This window comes from Artemia franciscana, chromosome 13 (assembly GCF_032884065.1).
Source record: "Artemia franciscana chromosome 13, ASM3288406v1, whole genome shotgun sequence".
In the NCBI taxonomy this organism is placed as follows: Eukaryota; Metazoa; Arthropoda; class Branchiopoda; order Anostraca; family Artemiidae; genus Artemia; species Artemia franciscana.
Window position 1 is genome coordinate 9,585,755 of NC_088875.1, and position 17,507 is coordinate 9,603,261.

General features: G+C 32.8%; 1 protein-coding gene across 1 annotated transcript in view; it reads left to right on the plus strand.

Annotated features, from left to right (window-relative positions):
* The window catches only part of LOC136034245 (dedicator of cytokinesis protein 3-like), a 248,524-nt gene that overhangs the window by 157,978 nt on the left and 73,039 nt on the right, over nucleotides 1-17,507 (plus strand). Inside the window, exons 17-20 of the mRNA XM_065715385.1 lie at nucleotides 857-957; nucleotides 3,333-3,582; nucleotides 14,750-14,939; nucleotides 16,306-16,451. Of these exons, the coding sequence (XP_065571457.1) occupies nucleotides 857-957; nucleotides 3,333-3,582; nucleotides 14,750-14,939; nucleotides 16,306-16,451 (687 nt within the window). The remainder of the gene's footprint in view (nucleotides 1-856; nucleotides 958-3,332; nucleotides 3,583-14,749; nucleotides 14,940-16,305; nucleotides 16,452-17,507) is intronic.

Genomic DNA, 17,507 nt, shown 5'->3' on the forward strand with positions numbered 1-17,507 from the left:
AATTCATGTCTCAGAGCTCTTATTTCAAATCCCGACCAGATCTGTTGACACTGGGGGCAGTTGGAGGGGGAAACTGGAAATCTTGGAAAACGCTTAGAGTGGAGGAATCGGGATGAAGCTTGGTGGATAGAATACGCAAGTGTCGTAGATACGTGATTGACGTAACCGTACTGTATTCGCTCTCTTTGGGTGAGCCGGGGGAGAGGGGTTCAGTGCTTTGGCGAGTTTGGTACTTCTGGACGTGCTAGGACCATAAACATTGGTAGGCGTGTCAGGGAGCTGCACAAGTTGACTTGATAAAGTCCTTTTCCCAGATTCGACCATCTGGGGGGGGCTAAAGGGTGAGGAAAAATTAGAAAAAATGAGGTATTTGTAACTTACGAGTGGGTGATCGGATCTTAATGAATTTTGATATTTAGAAGGACATCGTGACTCAGAGCTCTTATTTTAATTCCTCACCGGCATTAAGGCTCTGATTTTCCTTTTAAATCAATCTATTGATTCTTAGAATTTTGTTAGAGCTCATACCATATGAGCTCTTGGCTCTTCTGGCCTCGTCATAAGTGCCATATGAGCTCTTAGCTCTTGTTTTCTTAGTTGTCTACGCATATTTTTCCCAGTTCATCTGTTCTTGCGTTTTCAATTTTTTCCACGTTTTTTTGTGTCTTTAGGTTTTTCCTTCGTAGTTATAAGCTTTGTCTCTAAAGTTTAGAACCCATGAATGAATCAGTCTCTTCTCAGGTAGTCTTTAGAAAGAATATTCAGTTACTAGCTGTAAGATTTATGGTACATAATACTAATTTATGGTACATAAAAATTTTAAGGTACATATTAATTTTGTATTCTTTTTTTTCAGATTAATGTACTTAATTTATTAGAAGACTCCCGATTTGTACATTTTAAGCCAGTGGTCGATGCTTACATTAAAAATCATTTCTCAGCTGCCTTAGCCTATAAGTAAGTTCTTCTTAGCCTTCTAGAATTTTTTTTTAATGGTATCAGGGCTGGGGTAGGGAGGCCTGTGGTCACCCCCTTTGTAGATATTTTTGCCTCTCTTAGATCTTGAAAACACCCTTTTTATGGCACTTGGTATTAACCAATTGACATATAGCGATCGCAAATTCTGTCCGTCTGTCCCGGTTTTGCTACTTTAGGCACTTCCAGGTAAGCTAGGACGATGAAATTTGGCAGGTGTATCAGGGACTGGGCCAGATTAAATTAGAAATAGACGTTTTTCCGATTTAACCATCTGGAGGGAGTGGGGGGTGGTGGTTAATTGAAAAAAATAGAAAAAATGAAATATATTTAATTTACGAACGGATGATGGGATCTTAATGAAATTTGATATTTGGAAGGATATCGTGTCTCAGAGCTCTTATTCTAAATCCCGACCAGATCTGGTAATATTGGGAGGAGTTGGAGGGAGGAAACTAAAATCTTGGAAAACGCGTAGAGTGGAGGGATCAGGATGAAACTTGGTGGAAAAAATAAGCAGAAGTCTTAGATATGTTATTGAAAAAAACGGAATGGATCTGCTCCGTTTGGGGGAGTTGGGGGGAGGGTTAATTCTAAAAAATTACAAAAAATGAGGTATTTTTAACTTACGAAGGAGTGATCGGATCTTAATGAAATTTAAAGTTTGGAAGGATATCGTGTATCAGAGCTATTATTTTAAATCCCGACTGGATCTGGTGACATTGGGGGGGGGAGTTCAAGGGGAGAACCTAAAATCTTGGAAAACCCTTAGAGTAGAGGGATCGGGATGAAACTTTGTGGGAAAAATAAGCACAAGTCCTAGATACGTGATTGAAATAACCGGAACGGATCCGCTCTCTTTGGGGGAGTTGGGGGGGGGGAGGGCTAATTCTGAAAAATTAGAAAAATGAGGTATTTTTAACTTACGAAGGAGTAATCGGATCTTAATGAAATTTGATGTTTGGAAGGATATCATGTCTCAGAGCTCTTATTTTAAATCCTGACCAGATCCGGTGAAGGGGAAGTTGGGGGGGGACCTAAAATCTTGGAAAATGCTTAGAATGGAGGGATCGTAATGAAACTTGGTGGGAAAAATAAGCACAAGTCCTAGATATGGGATTGGGGGAGGGTTAATTCTAAAAAATTGAAAAAAATGAGGTATTTTTAACTCACGAAAGAGTGATCGTATCTTAATGAAATTTCATATTTAGAAGAAACTCGAAACTCAGATATCTTATTTTAAATCCCGACCGGATCCAGTTTCAATAGGGGGGGGGGGACCGGAAATATTGGAAAAGGCTTAAAGCGGAGAGATCAGGATGAAACTTGGTGGAAAGAATAAGCACAAGTCCAAGATAGGTGACTAACATAACCGGACCGGATCCTCTCTCTTTGGTGGATTTGAGGGCGGGGAGTAATTTGGAAAAATTAGAAAAATGAGGTATTTGTAACTTTCGAACGGGTCCAAACTCCGTGCCCATTACATTTTCAGGATTTAACGGAAATTAACGTAGATACCACTGAACCACATCCAACTGTTAGGTGCGTACGCATGTTTTTTTTCTGAGGGGGGAAGGAGGCAATAAAAAAAAAGATAAAATGAGGAAGAAGCGCCGAGAAACTTGGTTAAATCAGGAGTTTGGGGATGGGTGTGGGTCCGTAGGATCCTCTTTCCTGCGTACTTGTTGTTGCAGGTGTATCATCTTTCACCTATACTTTATAAACCCAGTCAAGAAATAGATAGCAGAAGAAAAGAAGACAAATTTAAGTTCATATTTTTCTTCTAAATTTATATTTTTCTTCTTCTAAACAAGAAGAAAAATACAATTTCAAGCTTTTCTGAGTATATATGTAAATATAATGCAATTTAAAATTAACTATGATTATAATAACTATTATAAAGATTAATAAAGATTAATGACTTTTAATAAAGAATAACTATGAAGCAATGTGTGAAACATATATATATATATATATATATATATATATATATATATATATATATATATATATATATATATATATATATATATATATATATATATATATATATATATATATATATATATATGTTCTGGTCTATATTAATCACTAGCTTAGGAAAACATTCTTCCTTTTCTCCTTCTGTCTCTCTCTTTTTTTTTTTTTTTTTTTTTTTTTTTTTTTTTTTTTTTTTTTTTTTTTTTTTTTTTTAATTTGTTTTTGCTGTTGCATTGGTGATTTCTCTTTTCGTTATATATACTCTTCCTACTTAGTAATTTAGTTAGACTCCACTGGCGCTCAGTGTTTACGAAAAAAGACTGCTTTTCCAAAGGTATGCAATATGAATTACAAAAAGTATCTTTCTTTTGATATAGTGGACTTGTGGACTGTCTCAAGCGTCACACGACCTTTCTGCCAAATCCAGAAAGACAGCCTCAATTAATCAAGTGCTTTCGAAGTTTTGACTTTTTGAGCCGCTTCATTGTTCAATCTTGGAAACTCCATTCTCGTGCCTCGCCTTCTGATGAAGGCCAACAACTAACGTTGATTATCACTGACCTTTTTGATTCCTTTCGGCTCATGATGGACACAACATACGATATTGAAACGTCTCACGATGCTAAGGTAAGTCTTATTCTCTGGGGTACTATTTGATTTTTTTTTTAATTTAGTATAAATAGGTAAAAAAAAGTTGCATATTGTTACCTTTGAACTTTGCTGCTATGTCATCATAGTAAGGCCGATAAAATTATTCTTGGTGTCTCTAGGGATGTGTGAGTAGGAATAGATGGGGAAGGAGTAGGGATAAAACGTTAAAAATACCTTTTTGAGACGTAATTTAGGCTCTGACTTCATTTCTGGAACTTTTTCTTTTTAGTTAACTACATTTCACTTAACCTTGTGAATGTTACTAGACTAATATTGATGAGGGTTTGTGGCCTTTTTAGGAAAATTATTTTCTTAAAATGAAGAAGGCAGTAATATAGCTTCAAGTTTGAACATTATATCCATATAGTAAAAGCCATAAGGCTCCAATGTTTTATGATTATAATTTTTTTTCCCAGAGGCACTTCATATGGAGGGAGTCGTGTATAAGCTACTGAGGGGGCTCATTAGATTGAAAATCGGAATTTCTAGTACTGTTTTAAATATTCAAAAGTGGTTGGAGGGCAACTAGCCCCTTCCACGCCCTTTTTCCCCGAATGCATCTGAGAAAACTTTTAAATAGCCATTTTGTTAAAAATAATTCAAAGATTAGGTAACAAAAACTTCAGGATCGACAAAATCCCCCAGGAACCTGGACGGGCGGTGTGAGCTATGTCCTAGGGGCATATATGGTTCTTATGGAAGTGGCGTTCGTATAAACTTCAGAGGGAGTCCATTTGATTGTATGCCATCGCTTTAAGGCCCTTTTTCCGCAAATGCATCCGATAATGATCTTGATGTAGCCATTTTTTTTAAAAATAGTCTAAAGATTAAATAAAAGAAAATCCAAGTCAAACCCCCCCCCCCCAGATTCCGGGGGCAAGTGTTGTAAGTTATAATCCTGGGGCATATAAGGTTTTTATGTAAAAGGTGGTCCTGTAAGCTTCAGAGGTCGCTCATTTAATTGGAAATTTAAAATTCTAGTTACCTTTTTAAGAGTCAAAACTGATCAGAATTCGTATACCCCTCCCCATTCAAACAAGTCGTCTTTTTCTCATATACATTCAATCAAAATTTTGAGATTGCCATTTTGTTTGAAATAATTCCATGACAAGATCACAAAAGCTTTTGGGTTGACATACCCCCCCCCCTCAGACTTTGGAGGAAGGGTTTTAACTTATGCGTCGGGGGCATATAAGGTTTTTATGGAAGAGGAAACCTTTACGGGGACTCAAATGAATAGAAAATTTTGACGGCAACTAGTTGCCGTCAAATTTGACGGCAACCTCTACCAGCCTTTTTTTCCCCCAAATGTACTCGATCAAATTTTCGAGATATTCATTTTGTCCAAAATAGACAAAAGATAATATAATAAAATTCTGGGGTTTACGCATCCCTCTCCTCCCAGAACCTGGGGGCAAGTGTCGTAAATTATACCCTTGGGGCATATAAGGTTCTATGGAAGGAATGGTCGCATAAACTCTGGAGGGGTTCGTTCTATTAGAAATTGAAGGTTCTAGTTGGTTTTTAAGGGTCAGATGGGACCAGAGGGCAACTAGCCCCCTGCCGTCTTTACACCAAATCCATCCAATCGAATTTTAAGATAGCCATTTTGTTAGAATTAGTCAATTGATTAGATAAAAAATTCCAGGGTTAACCCAACCCCACAGAGCCCATGGGCAAGTGTTTTACGTTATTCCCTGGGGGGATATAAGGTTTTTATTCGAGGCATTTAAAACAGTTCAAAGATCAAAAAACAACTTATTAACGGTATTTTAATCCAAACATTATGGGAAATCATCCCTGGCCCTCCACCCATTCCCCAAAACAAACAAAAAACGACAACTCTAACGATACTTTATTCCAAAACTAATGGGAGCTGACCCCTGGTCGTCCATGGGCTGATACCCCCCCCCCCCTACCCGGAAGAAAACTTATTAAAGATATTTTATTCGAAACATCAGGGAAGTTAGTTCAATTTTATTAGCTCTTTCTGAAACTGTTCAAGACACCTATATTCTCCACTAAAAAAAAGAGTTCGGCTACTGCCTGTTTCCCTAACGGTAAAAGTATAAGACCTACTGCGTCTTTGGTGCGTTACTAAAACGAATTACATTACAAAATATTTCATTTTGTACTTATTACAACATTGAAAATAAAATAAAAATTGCAGTGAAACCAGACCAGTATTTACCAATACGTCTACTAGGCCCTGTGGCTTCCACTATTTCCGAAGCTTTGGGGATTTCCTCGAAAATATATATCAAATATTCATCAAAATATAATTATTATATATCAAATGTTCAGTTTAATTTTATTAGTTCTTGCCAAAACTATTGATTTATTTTGAAATAAAAAATTATTTTGCAATAGGGAACTTTGAAAAACTTAACAAATGAACAGAAATGAATTAATAGACTTTCCGAAAAGGAAGTTTTTTAAATAAAAGTAAAGGCCATATTAAACTACAGATCAGCAGAAATAAAGGCCTTTAATAATTCAAATTCAAAACGACCAGAAATTACTATTAAAGACTAAATGAAACCCAAAACGAATAAAAAATAAATAAACAATTATAGCAAACAAACATACAACAGGTACTAATGTGAATAAATAAATCTCAAAACAAGTAAAGCTTAAATTGTATTTGCAGATCAAGCTTAAATCGAACACGAATATCTTCCTATTGAAGTATAGATGAAACCGAAAGCGAACAGCAATTGAATAAACAAGCATAACAAACAAACATACAATAGGTACTAATATAAATGAATAAATAAATCTTAAAAGGAGTGAAACTTAAATTGAGTATGCAAATCAAGCTGAAAATGAACAAAAATCACTACAAATAAGAGTTTAGAGTTTTCCTCCCTCTCTCATAATGTAAATTCTAAAGCCTACTGCTTCATTGATTCTTTACGGAAACGAATTATATTACAAATATTTCTTTTTGCACTTATTACAATGTTGGAAATAAACATAAAAATTAAATTTTCAACTGATGAGCTTTCGACAATTAATATCATTATATATCAAATATTCAGTTTAATTCATTAGTTCTTTCCAAGGCTGTTTAAGACAAATATAGTTTCACTATAAACAGGAGTTCGGGGTTTGTCTCCCTCTTTCATAATATAAATTCTAAAGCCTACTGCTTCATTGATTCTTTACGGAAACGAATTATATTACAAATATTTTTTTTTGCACTTATTAGAATGTTGGAAATAAACATAAAAATTAAATTTTCAACTGATGAGCTTTCGGCAATTAATATCATTATATGTCAAATATTCAGTTTAATTCATTAGTTCTTTCCAAGGCTGTTTAAGACAAATATAGTTTCACTATAAACAAGAGTTTGGGGTTTGTCTCCCTCTCTCATAATATAAATTCTAAAGCCTACTGCGTCATTGATTCTTTACGGAAACGAATTATATTACAAATATTTCTTTTTGCACTTATTACAATGTTGGAAATAAACATAAAAATTAAATTTTCAAGTAATGTGCTATAGGCAATTAATATAATTATATATCAAATATTCAGTTTAATTCATTAGTTCTTTCCAAGGCTGTTTAAGACAAATATAGTTTCACTATAAACAAGATTTTGGATACTGCCCCCTTCCCTAATAGTAAAAGTTTAAAGCCTACTGCGTCATTGGTACTTCACTGAAAACGGATTATATTACAAATATGTTCTTTTCCAGTTATTACATCATAGAAAATGAATATAAAAATCATGGTGGAATAAAATCTTGAGCTGATGATCTTTCAACAATTAATGTTATTATATATAAAATATTCAGTTTGATTTTATTTGTACTTTCCAAGACTGTTCAAGTCACATATAGTTTTCAGTATAGTGCCAATGACATATATGGCTTAGGCTTTTACAGTGAGAGAAGGAGGCTAAACCCAAGCTTTTGTTTGTAGTGATTTTGTTCGTTTCAAGCTTGATTTGCATATTCAATTTAAGTATTGCTCGTTTTAAGATTTATTTATTCGTTTTTATTGGTCCTTGTTGTTTGCTATGATTGTTACTTAATTTCTTTTTTTTTGGTTTCATTTACCATAGTAATTTCTGGTCGTTTTGAGTTTGTTTTGTTGTAGGTTTCAATTTCTTCTGATCTTAAGTTTAATACGGCCTTCAATTCTCTTTAAAAACTTCTTTTTAGGAATGTTTTTTAATAAATTAAGAAAAATTCGGTTTTTCCTTTAAAAAAAAAAAGAAAAGAAAAACGAGGGTGATTTTTCTACCAGTGGAAAAAAAAGATGTTTCGGCAAGAGCCTCCACTAAGCTCTCCTCAGTAAAAGAATGGGAAGGAAAACAGGGAAATATGATAAACGTAATTCCCTAGTCTAATCTTTTGTTTTACATACTTCACGACAACACCTTAAGTTTTTTCGACTCGATTTCAAGTTGTGATGGTTTTTCATAGACTACTGTACGAATTGATGGATCAGAACAAACAAAAACAAGGTGGGCTCTTTGTTTTTGAAATGTGAATATTAATGACATCTTAATTGTTGGCTCGCGTGCCTTAAAACCTCGAGCCAATAAGGGCGCGTCCATGAAACTTTGCCACACACCACATAACGGAGCGGAGCTGCAGCCCAGACCTGGTTGAAGGGAGGTTTCCTTCTACTCAGATCCACTTCATACTACCGTCGTATGGTACGTCTTGGTCGAGTTCCTTTGGGCCTCCCTTCAGGGTACCATTCATAAACTGTACATGGAAGTCGGTCCTCTGGTATACGAAGGACATGGACATGGTTTTGCTGGTTCGCTCACTGCAAAGTTATTTAGTCTTCTTGGCAATTGTCCAATTCTGTCAAAAACTCTAAAAAATTTTTAGTTTTCGTAAGTTTTCCTTTAAGTTAAGCTATAAATTTTAAAAGATCTTACTATAGATGTTCCATCAATGAATTTTAGTGATATGGATTATAGTCCGATCCCGCAGTGTCATACAGATTAGGCTTTTCAACTGATTATTTACGACAAAAAGTTTTCGAAAAATAAATTTTTCAAAGAAAAATGAAGAGCTATATCAAACCAAAAACAAGGAAAAATAGAGTCAAATAATGATCCAAACTTAAAATGAAGAGAAATAACTAATCAATGAATAAATGACACCCAAAACCTACAAAAATCACAATTAATTAACAATTGAAAATAAAACGAACAGAATTTACCATAAAAAGGATAGGGGTAACGCCCCTAAGCCTTCTAAATGCCAGAGGGATATCTGCGCTTCTTGAATACAACACATATTTTAAACGTTTTCTCTTTGAAACGTTAATAAACCCGAGGGTCTCATCTGTTATAGCCACCACGCTCAGGTTATTGGTCTGGAAGAACCGGTTTCCTTCTCTAGTTTCTTTCAGCTTAGCGTGAGAGAGTGTATATACATTACAATGTAGGTATATTATAATTAAATATCTTAGTTGGTATTTTGGTTAGGTTATAATATAACAATATAATATAATATAACAATATAATATAATGTGTTCTGGGGGGCATAATTTCCATAATTCTCTGTTGTAGTTTCAAATAATTTTTTACTAAAGTATTTTATTTTCATCATACTTAGGTATATTTCATTAGGATTATCCTAACTATTCGTCTTGAGTGTGGTGGCTAAAAAGATATGTACCAAACCTATAATTATTGAGTAGTTCATTAGATCTTTTCAGCAGTTTTGGTTATTATGGCATTTTTTTTTGGCTGATTCTGTAAAAAAATAAAACATAAAGAAAACAATACATAAAAAACATAAAACCCACTAATAGAACTAAATTGCTTTTAGCGTTTCACAAATGACGCTTTGGCCTTAGAAAGCTTAGCTGCATTAACCCTACTCCTGTTTTTCATAGTATTTGTTGATTTTAAGTTGAATTTATTATATAAATGTTATTATTATTATTATTATTATTATTATTATTATTATTATTATTATTATTATTATTATTATTATTATTATTATCATTATTATTATTATTATAGCTATTATTATAGCTATTATTATTGTTATTATTATTATTATTATTATTATTATTATTATTATTATTATTATTATTATTATTATTATTATTATTATTATTATTATTATCATTATTATCATTATTATTATTATTATTATTATTATTATTATTATTATTATTATTATTATTATTATTATTATTATTATTATTATTATTATTATTATTATTATTATTCTTCTTCTTCTTCTTATTATTATTATTATTATTATTATTATTATTATTATTATTATTATTATTATTATTATTATTATTATTATTATTATTATTATTATTATTATTATTATTATTATTATTATTATTATTATTATTATTATTATTATTATTATTATTATTATTATTATTATTATTGTTATTATTATTATTATATATTATTCTTATTATTATTTATATTATTGATATAAGTTGATTGGTTGTTTATTGTCACTTTTGTTATTCTGCAACTTCTGATACAGCAAAATATTTGTTTGACTGTTTCTTTTTGTTTCCACTGACTATGGGTCCGTTATTTTTTCAAGATTTTCTTCTTTGCTATGTTGTGGTAGGCCAGTTTGGCTTTAGGTCATTTATTCGTAAAGAGCTATGTCAAACCAAAGATGGACAGAAATAGAGTCATATAATAGTTCAAATGTAAACAAACAAAAATCTCTATCATAAACAAATTAAATCCAAAACAAACAACATTTACAATGAATAATGATGTGAAACCAAAACGAACAGAAATTACCAAAAACAGTAGCAGGTCTAAATCTTCTAAAGCGTCATTTTTGTTTTTCTCGACAAGATGTATTTTAAAAATTGCTTGCGGTTCGGCGTTATTTCCGTATATTAAATCTGCGTTATTTATTATTTGCTTATTAGGCGTTAATAAGTCTACAATTGCTAGGCTTCTAGAAATAAATTTAGATTAAACAATTCTGCCCACTCTAATTAGGTCTTTTCAGCAATTTTGGTTATTATGGTGATTTTGTTTCTTTTGTAGTTGTTGTTGATATTTTGGCAAATGAGTCAGCGTTCAAAATGAACAGAAATTATCACAAACAGAGGTAGGACTAACATTCCCCTAGCCTTCTAAAGGCCAGAGCGCGATCTGCAATTTACCAGAAAATATTTCATTTTGAGCTATGTGGTTTTCATTTGTTAAAACATCAAAAAACAGCAACAAGAAACAAAAGTCATTCATCATCCGAAGTTAGTAAAAAGAACTAATATAAATAGAATGACTCTTTAATATATAATGATGCTAATGCCTGAAAGTCTTATAAAAGAGAAAGTGTTTAAAATATATCTTGTTTTGACTAAAGTGAAAATAACGATCTGGCTTGTGGAAGGCTTTGTTGTAATTTCTGTTCGTTTTAGGTTTCACCTAATTATAAATTGTAGTTTCTGTTTGTATTGGGTCTCATTTATTCATTGATGGTGATTTCTGTTCATTTTGAATTTGAATTATTATTTGACTCTATTTCTGTTCGTCTTTGCTTTAATATAGCTCTTTACTTTTATTTGAAAACTTTTATTTTTATTTTATTGATTTTTGTTCATTCTTAAGAATTAATCTGAAGAATCTTAAAATTCTTAATAATCTGCTTAAGAATTAAGATTTTTGCTTACTATTTTTATTTCGGACACAATTTCAATGAAATTTCAATTGCAACAAATGCAACAAATTTTAATGATAGTTTTACTATGGAATTTTGGGTGGATGGGAAGGGGGAATATTGTTCAAATAAATAAGTTGAAAATCTGCTAAGGTTATTGCTTTCAATTGGTCTGAAGACATCGAAATCCTCATCCTGTTCAAACCTTGAAGATAGTCGAATATTGATCGACCATTTTATTATAAGGATCTTATTTTATAATATTTTGTACTAATCATTTGTTTGTTTAAATATATGTGGAAATATATAATAATATTTGATATATATATATATATATATATATATATATATATATATATATATATATATATATATATATATATATATATATATATATATATATATATATATATATATATATATATAATAATATATAATACATAAATATATATTAAATATATGTATTATGTATAAATATATGCATGTATCACCACTTCATGCATTAAAAAAAACTTCTGATATGTTTCTTTAAAGAATAATGTAAAAACAGGCCGCCAAGAATCAAAGCGGCCAGATTTGTTTCTGGCTGAAGTTTTTTGGCTCTGAACCTTTGACTGAAGTGCCTTCATGGCCTGAAATTTTTCAGCATATCAGCCTAAAAAAGTTTTGCACACCTCTTTGACAATCTGGATCCGTATCTTTTGATTTAGTTAGATTTCCCCCCTAAAAATTCCTTCAAAGTTTCAACATAATATCCTTAGCCATTTATGAGATTAAATATATGAAATTGGTTGTCCCCTCCGCAATCCCTCACTCTTTACGCTAAAGTTTTTAGTTGTTTTAAAAAGTAGAATTGTGGCAAAGAGTCAAAGTTTAGCGTAAAGAGCGAGGGATTGCGGAGGGGACAACCCATTTCATATACGGAGTAATTTCTGTTCGTTTTAAGTTTTAATGTCACTCCTTACTTTCAGTTAAAAAAAACTATTTTTTTTTATTTAATTTCTGAACTTTTTTGAATTAATGCATGTTTGATTTTGGCTTTCCATACATAAATTTTTAAAATGAAATTTGCATATTAATTCTTTTTTTGGCTAAATGGCTTTCTCTTAATTTTGAGCAGACGATTTTGAGAAATAAGGGGTGGGGAAGGAGGCCTAGTTTCCCTCCAATTTTTCGGTTACTTAAAAAGGTAACTAGAACTTTTAATTTTTAACCAACGTTTATTAGTAAAAAATATACGTAACTTAAATATTAACTTACGTAACAAACTTTTATATTCTTATATTTTTAATTATATAAATGAGGGGGTGTATCCCCTCGTTAATACCTCGCTCTTCACACTAAATCTTAGGTTTTGTCCCAATTCTTTAAGAATGACCCCTGAATCAGAAAGGCCGTAGAATAAATAGTTGAAATTACTAAAAACACTTTAGCATAAAGAGCGAAGTATGTATCTCCTCCTAAATACCTCTCTCTTTATGCTAAAGTATTTTTAGAACCCCTCGTTTGCGTGATAATCTCTGTTTGTTTTAAGTTATAATGCTACTCCTTACTTTCAATTGAAAAAAACTTTTTCATGTTTATATTTTCATTGTTTTTTTTTTAATAGTAATGCTAGAAAATTTTGCGCCCTTTTCATTAAATTTCTCTTCCCCCATGAAATATTCCTCCAAGGAAAGATCCTCCCACATAGCCCCCTCCCATCAACCCCACACCCAAACCAAAAAAATCCCCCTGAAAACGTCGGTACACTTCCCAATAACCATTACTGTATGTAAACATTGGTCAAAGTTTGTAACTTGCAGCTCCTCCCCCAGGGACTGTGGGGGAGTAAATCATCCCCAAAGACATAGTTATTATGGCTTTCGACTATGCGGAACAAAATGGCTATCTCAAAATTTGATGTGCTGACTTGGGGAAAAAAATGAGCGTGGGAGGTGGCCTAGGTGCCCTCCAATTTTTTTGGTCACTTAAAAAGGGCAGTAGAACTTTTCGTGTCCGTTAGAATGAGCCCTCTTGCAACACTCTGGGAATACTTAGTCGATAAGATGACCCCTGGGGAAAAAAAACAGGCACCCGTGATCTGTCTTCTGGCAAAAAATACGAAATTCCACATTTTTGTGGATTGGACCTTGAAATTTTTTCTATAGGGTTATCGGATACGCTGAATCGATGGTGTGATTTTCGTTAAGATTCCATGACTTTTACGGGGTGTTCCCCCCTATTTTCCGAAATAAGGCAAATTTTCTCAGGCTCGTTACTTTTGATGACAAAGACTAAATTTGATGAAACTTATATATTTAGAATCAGCATGAAAATCTGATTCTTTTGATGTATCTTTTAGCATCAAAATTACGTTTTTTAGAGTTTCGTTTACTATTGAGCCGGGTCGCTCCTTACTACAGTTCGTTACCACGAACTGTTTGATATTGTAGATAGACTTTTGTGACAACCCAGTTGCATACAATGTCTTATGATTTAGTTTCAGTTTTATACCTTTAGCTGGTCGTTAAATACTGCAGATACATCCTTTTAACAACCTAGATTCATATTCTTCCTGAAGGCCCATAATGTCTTTTGATTATCTCAACTTACCTTTGAACTTAAAGTCTCAACTTATTCATTAAGTCTCAACTTTCATACATTTCAACGTTTGATTTAATGCATTTTCTAGCCAACATCCTCTGAAAGTCTCACTTTAACATTCTTAGCTTTTTTGGACACCCAAAAATGGCCCCATTTATCAATAACAAAACCTAAGTTTCTCCGAAATCATTCCAAAAATGTCATAAATGACATTGATGTCATAAGTAAAGATGTAAAGGAAATGTGAACTTCCTGGGAAGGTGTAAAGAGAGAGGCTTTAAATAGATAAGATTGAAGGAGGAGCGTGCGTAGCTGTTTTGGCCTCAGGTGGCTTGGTGCTGCAGTGAGTTATTAGTAATAGTAGTAGTAGTTTTACTGCTGATGGTGGACACTGTATATGTGTCCGAAATATCCAGTTAAAATTTTTTATATTTTTTCACTGTCAATTAAAAGGCTTCATCCCTATTTTGAAGTGTTATATTTACGTATTTTAAATAGTAAGCTATACAAAAAATGTGGTGCTATCGAACTTTCTACGACTATAATTAGAGAAAAGTTGAGGGCTAGGACACGTTTTGTGGATGAAACAGGACGAATTACCATAGATCGTCCTTTTCGACCGATTATACATCAGGAATTTTGCTGGAACAACTTTCTTTTTTGGCAATTAATGAAGGATGCCAATACACTGTTGTCTGCTGGTGTGGTTTCGACTGGCTAGTTATTTGTTTTCTGTTTACCTCTTGGTAGTACGCACTGGTATAGAATCGAGTGAATTATTTTTTATTTTTGAGGAGCGATATAAGCCCAGGATACCATGTTTCCTAACTTTTTGGTATTTTTTTCTTAAAAATGTATTGTTTTCATTGAAAAGAATGATTCTTTTTACTTATTTTCTAATTAAATAAATAAATCTTGCAGGTAATATTTCTGAAGGTAATGCCAGCAGCTATTTCAAATTTTTTGGAAGTGCTCGATCCTGAGTCACTTGCTGGAGGAATATCAGAGCTCATAGACAGCCTTGGAGCAACCGAGTCAGCAGAAGAAATTATTGCCGCAAAATTACATCTTATTAAAAGAATAGTCGCTACAACCATTTTCTCTCAACCCTGTAAGACATTTTGACCCATTTTATTAACATATTATATTTGACCTATTTTACTATATAGACAAATTTTTAGCCTAACAAAAGTTGTTTGTCTTTTTGAGCTAATTGCCAAATTTTGTACCAGTGGTTTCTAGATCACAATTCCTTTCTCAGAAATTCCAGAACCCTTAGTATATAAATTGATTTTTAGAACTAGTTTGGCTTTTTTTCTAGGTTTTATTTAGACTTTATAGATGGCTTTTGGCAAAGGTTTCTTTCTTTAATGTCACTGATAAGAATAAACGAGGAGTGCTCATTCGCCTGAACTTTAGAAAATATTCTATTGAATTATCTGAAGTGGAAGATTAAGCCTATATTTGAAGAACCGTACTTGTTTTTTCCAATTTAAAAATTGGAGCCTAAGAAAGCAGTTGTTTTGCTTTTTCACCCCCCCAATGATAAATTACTGACCCCCTACCGCACCTAGACCGCCACACTAGTGGTTGGGCGACAAGCTTGCTACTTGTCCATGTAAAAAAAACTCCCAGCAACTGAAACGTCGATTCGACGCCCTATGCGCCAGCAATGGCTCTGGAGGATCTTTATGCTTTTTATCCCAACGCACCTAGAAAGCGATGTTTTGTATTCTGTTTTGTGTTGTAAGCTAACTCAAACTAATCGATGGTAATTACCGTAAATTACCGGTCATAAGTATTATACAAGATCGGCAAATTCCAAGTTAGTGATTTCTAGTTCTCAAATCTTTTCTTTGAAATCTGGAACATTATATATATAATACAGTGGTGGAAGCACGATAAATACCAATAAGGGAGCCAAAGTTTTCTTATTACCCCCTCCTCACAAATTAGCTCTGTATCCACTCCTGCTCAGATATGGCACATAGGCTTTACGTTGAAACGGTTGGAATTTTTAGCAGTGAAGAAAAAACTATTTAATAGAAAAATAATCCGAGTATTTTGGCTTTACGTCCGGAAGCTTTTACCAACGGGAAAAAACGAAAAAGAACACGAACAAACAAAAGATGTAATGGAAAAAAAAACAAAAGATACAATGAAAAAACAAAAAGAAAAAACAATAGAAAGTATATAACAAAACAAAAGAAATAAAACTAAAGATAAAATAAAATAGAAAATGTAATTAAAAAAAGCAATAAAATGTTACACAGAAAAAACAAACGGAAAAACTCACGGTTGGACAAAAGCCAATATGGGAGAGAACCAAAGCACAAAACACTTATGTAGCAAAGCAACTTCTTTGTCTCAACATGCATGGAAATGGTATGGGGCTTAAGAAACTAGCCTCTTGGGCTTAGACTAGGTAAGGATTGAGATATGCCCCAGCTATGTTTTGAATTGTCATTTTATTCTAGCTTCGCGGTGTGTCGCTCTTCCGGTACTCTCCCATCACATACGCTTGCATTTGGCAGCACGTCAAGATTTGTCACAATGCGCTGCAGTTCTTGGTGACATACTAGACTATTTTTATAAGAATAGGACTGCTTCAGTTGAAGGAAAGGTAAGTTTTTTTTTGAAATTACTGAAACTACTTTTTTCTTAAAATACAAGCATTCATTTACTTTATTCATTTGATAAGATACAAGTTCTAAAAAGTATGCAATGGTAACGAAGGGTCAGAGGGTCTGCTTTTCATGCAACGTCTTTGCAACTTCATTGCAATTGCTTTGCAACGTCTTTCGTTTTTAATCCTAAAGGTTCAGTGCTATATCTATTTTATTACCTTTTGAATGTCAACTAATCATGTGATATTCTATTTATTTGATAAGATACAAGTTCTAAAAAGTATGCAATGGCAACGAAAAGTCTGAGGGTCTGTTTTTCATGCAACGTCTTTGCACCGCCTTTGCAATTGCTTTGCAATTTCTTTCGTTTTTAATCCCAAATGTTCAGTGCTCTATCTATTTTATTACCTTTTGAATGTCAACTAATCATGTGCTATTCTATTCATTTGATCAGATACAAGGTCTAAAAAGTATGCAATGGCAACGAAGGGTCTGAGGGTCTGTTTTTCATGCAACGTCTTTGTAACGCCTTTGCGATTGCTTTGCAACGTCTTTAGTTTTTAATCCTAAATGTTCAGTGCTCTATATATTTTATTATCTTTTGAATGTCAACTAATCATGTGCTACTTTATTCATTTGATAAAAGACAAATTCTAAAATGAATGCAAGGATTGAGACGATAAAAAAGAAAATAAGGGCGTAAAATCCGCCCTGAAGATCAGACAATCCGTAAGCTCTGAGGGTCTGTTTTTCATACAAGTCTGGCTGAGGGTTGGGCTGAGTCTTTTTCAACTCCTCTATTGCTTCGTTAAACCAGTATTTGGATAATCCCATTTCTGTTAAGCGAATCGAAAGTTTGTCAAAATCAGGGGTGAATAATGAGTTCTTTGGGGCTAGGGCTACTTGATGGATTAGTCCAAGGCATTCATCTACGATTTGAATTGTTGGGGTGTCGTACTGATCTGAAAAATACATGAAATTTTTAATTTAATTTATGTTTAGTGTAATTATAAGATTTATTTTTACTGAATATGTTTTCAAGATCTATATTT